Source organism: Rana temporaria, chromosome 12, assembly GCF_905171775.1.
Source record: "Rana temporaria chromosome 12, aRanTem1.1, whole genome shotgun sequence".
Lineage (NCBI taxonomy): Eukaryota > Metazoa > Chordata > Amphibia > Anura > Ranidae > Rana > Rana temporaria.
In genome coordinates, this window is record NC_053500.1 from 25,595,687 (window position 1) to 25,599,447 (window position 3,761).

At 45.9% G+C, this 3,761-nt stretch overlaps 1 protein-coding gene across 1 annotated transcript; it reads right to left on the reverse strand.

Moving 5' to 3' along the window:
* Positions 1–879: 879 nt before the first annotated feature.
* Positions 880–3,761, reverse strand: FITM2 (fat storage inducing transmembrane protein 2). Its single transcript, XM_040331649.1, has 2 exons — positions 3,546–3,761; positions 880–1,506 (listed from the first exon to the last, which is right to left on the reverse strand). The coding sequence occupies exons 1-2, from the start codon at positions 3,716–3,718 to the stop codon at positions 900–902; spliced, it is 780 nt and encodes a 259-aa protein (XP_040187583.1). The 5' UTR covers positions 3,719–3,761; the 3' UTR covers positions 880–899.

Here is a 3,761-nt window from a genome sequence, read left to right on the forward strand (position 1 = left end):
CGTAAACGACGTATATCCCGATTCGTGGACGACGTAAAAATTTCGAATTTTGCGGCGGGAACAGCGGCCATACTTGACATTACTATTCCACTAGAGCCTAGCTCTGACTTTACGCGGCCTATCTCTTACGTAAATGGCGTAAAAGTACTGCGTCGGCCGGGCGTACGTTCGTGAATCGGCGTATCCCCTCATCCCCTCATTACCATATTCTACGCCAGCCGCAATGGAAGCGCCACCTAGCGGCCATCCAAAATATTGCAATCTAAGATAGGACGGCGCAAGCCCTCGTATCTTAGATATGTTTAAGCGTATCTCTGTTTGAGCATACGCTTAAACTTAGGTCGGCGTAGATTCTGAGTTAGGTCGACTTATCTACTGATAAGCCGGACTAACTCTTTGTGAAAATATATATATATATATATATATATATATATATATATATATATATATATATATATATATATATATATATATATATATATATATATATATATATATATATATATATATATATATATATATATATATATATATATATATATATATATATATATATCTCTAGATAGATAGAGATATATATATATATATTTATTTGTATTTATTTCTTTCATAACTCAAGCCCAAGGTTTAGAGCCGAGGTTCTCAAACTACGGCCCTCCAGTTGTTCAGGAACTACAATTCCCGTCACGTCTGTGAATGTCAGAGTTTTACAATGCCTCATGGGACTTGTAGTTCCGCAACAGCTGGAGGGCCGTAGTTTGAAGATCCCTGGTTTAGAGGGAAGACATATAAAGGCTCCATATTGCCAACAACAAACATTTTGGCTGATGCTTCCTTATGATGGTCTTGAACTAAAAGGCCCATTGTAGAGAATTGATATAATACTGCGTAGTGTTGGTTTACTTCACTTTTCTATGGCCCTTTCCGGGAGGAGAGCTGGGAGGAAGTCCAGGGGACAATGTCTTTAGATACCACCACCTATAAGTGACGTACCAGGCCAGGATGCCGAAGAAAGTTCCATATAATTTTTGCCAAACGCTATGGAAGTAGATAGAAGTACAAAAGAACATCAGTGCCCAAATGAACACCAATAGTCCCAGAGACACAACCAGGGCGTGAATCAGTGGCTTCATCCCGTGCTTCTTAATCCGCTCATCTCGTAGTATGGCCGCTTCTTCCAGAATCATCAAGACGCAATACGGGAGCAGGAACGAGTGACCGGAGATGTCAAAGCCGACCCAGAATCCTCCGCTCCTGATACACTCTCTCTTGTCCCCGTGCTCCGTTTTATTCTCCAGTTGCATCTCGGAGACATAACAACTGCCGGTAACGTTCTCAACGTACATGAAAAAGTTTGTGCAGACGTACCAAATGATGGTTCCTACGAGCAAGGCGCCTATCCGGCGAAACACGGCGGGGACGCTCCGAGTCACAATGTAATTGGTCAGTCCGATGAAAGGCAAGAGAAGAGATAATGTCCAGCCCCAGGAAAGCTTGACAAAATAGCTGCAAAGACAAGGAAAGGTTTTTTGGTGAGGGCAGGAAAACACTAGAGGGAAAACACTAGAGGGAAAACACTAGAGGGAAAACACTAGAGGGAAAACACTAGAGGGAAAACACTAGAGGGAAAACACTAGAGAGAAAACACTAGAGGGAAAACAACACTAGAGGGAAAACACTAGAGGAGAAAAACACTATAGGGAAAAACACTATAGGGAAAAACACTATAGGGAAAAACACTATAGGGAAAAACACTATAGGGAAAAAACACTAGAGGGAAAAAACACTAGAGGGAAAAACACTATAGGGAAAAAACACTAGAGGGAAAAAACACTAGAGGGAAAAAACACTAGAGGGAAAAACACTATAGGGAAAACACTATAGGGAAAAAACACTATAGGGAAAAAACACTATAGGGAAAAACACTATAGGGAAAAAACACTATAGGGAAAAACACTATAGGGAAAAACACTATAGGGAAAAACACTATAGGGAAAAACACTATAGGGAAAAAACACTATAGGGAAAAAACACTATAGGGAAAAAACACTATAGGGAAAACACTATAGGGAAAACACTAGAGGAAAACAGATTGCACAATTCAGGAGACAATTTAGCAGAAAACTGTAGAAAAGTCGCAGAGTCCCAGGAAAGAATAGAACGATTTAAATGTTGTTTTTTTTTTGAGATTTAACCACTTGCCGCCCGCCAATGACAAATTGACGTCGGCAAAGTGGTTGTAGAATCCTGAGTGGACGTCATATGACGTCCTCAGGATTTTGGGGCCCGCATCGCGGCAATCGTTGTTGCGGGGTGTCTGTCTGACACCCCGCAACACCGATCAAGGTAAAGAGTCTCTCACGGAGACTCTTTACCACGTGATCAGCCGTGTCCAATCACGGCTGATCACGATGTAAACAGGAAAAGCCAGTAATCGGCTTTTCCTCACTTGCGTCTGACAGACGCGAGTAGAGGAGAGCCGATCGACTGCTCCTGTGACGGGGGGGGGGGTTTGTGCTGATCGATTATCAGCACAGCCCCCCCCCCCCGAGGATGCCCACACTGGACCACCAGGGATGCCCACTAGACCACCAGGGATGCAAAAAAAAAAGTATGCCACCCTAGACCACCAGGGATGAGGACACAAAAAAATGGATGCCAATCAGTGCCGCAATGGATGCCAATCAGTGCCCACAATGGGCATCACTGATTGGCAGACATTGTTTGGCATCCATTAGTACAACGCATACGATAGTGCCCATCTATGCCCATCCGTGCCACCTATCAGTGCCCACCCGTGCCACCTATCAGTGCCCACCCGTGCCACCTATCAGTGCCCACCCGTGCCACCTATCAGTGCCCACCCGTGCCACCTATCAGTGCCCACCCATGCCACCTATCAGTGGCCATCCATGCCGCCTATCAGTGCCCACCCATGCCGCCTATCCGTGCCGCCTATCTGTGCCACCTATCCGTGCCCATCCATGCCGCCTATCAGTGCCCATCAGTGCCGCATATTAGTGCCCATCCATGCCACCACATCAGTGCCACCTCATCGGTGCCCATCAGTGCAGTACCATCAGTGAAGGAGAAAAAAACTTACTTATTTACAATGTTTTATAACAGAAACAGATATTTTTATTGCAGAAAATAAATATCCCAGAGGTGATCAAATACCACCAAAAGAAATCTCTATTTGTGGGTACAAAATGATAAAAATTTCGTTTGGGTACAGTGTAGCACGACCGCGCAATTGTCATTCAAAGTGCAACAGCGCTGAAAGCTAACAATTGGTCTGGGCGGGAAGGTGTATAAGTGCCCGGTATGGAAGTGGTTAATAAAGTTGTGACAGTGGAGTGTTTGTGGGAAGCCTGTTGTCACAGCTCACACAGGACAGCCAGTCACGGACTATGTGAGGCTCATATCACTCTATGGTTCCCTCAGTGTCATTGGCCAGAGGGCGGCCATGTTGTTCTCTCCTGACTGACAGGAGCTGACAGCCCCTCTCCCCGAACACGTGACCCGCCCGGTCCCGGTCTACTCACACGTTGAGGAAGTTTCTCTTGTTGTTGAAGTAAGAATCCGGCAACGGCCAGAGCTCCTTCACCAGAGAGCCGCCCAGCGTCACACAGGCCAGGCCCAGGGCCGAGTATCTGCGGAACCCCTCATTGAGGAGCCCGAACCGGACCACACAGGCACACCGCTCCAACCACTCCATTGTGCGCGGCCACAACACAGCGTGCTCTCCGCTCCGGGCTGCG

Excerpts from the sequence above, each read along its gene's own strand:
- FITM2 (XM_040331649.1), bottom strand. The coding sequence starts at position 3,718 with ATGGAGTGGTTGGAGCGGTGTGCCTGTGTGGTCCGGTTCGGGCTCCTC. Across the intron at positions 1,507-3,545 it reads AAGAGAAACTTCCTCAACGT|CTATTTTGTCAAGCTTTCCT; the intron begins GTGAGTAGACCG and ends TTGTCTTTGCAG.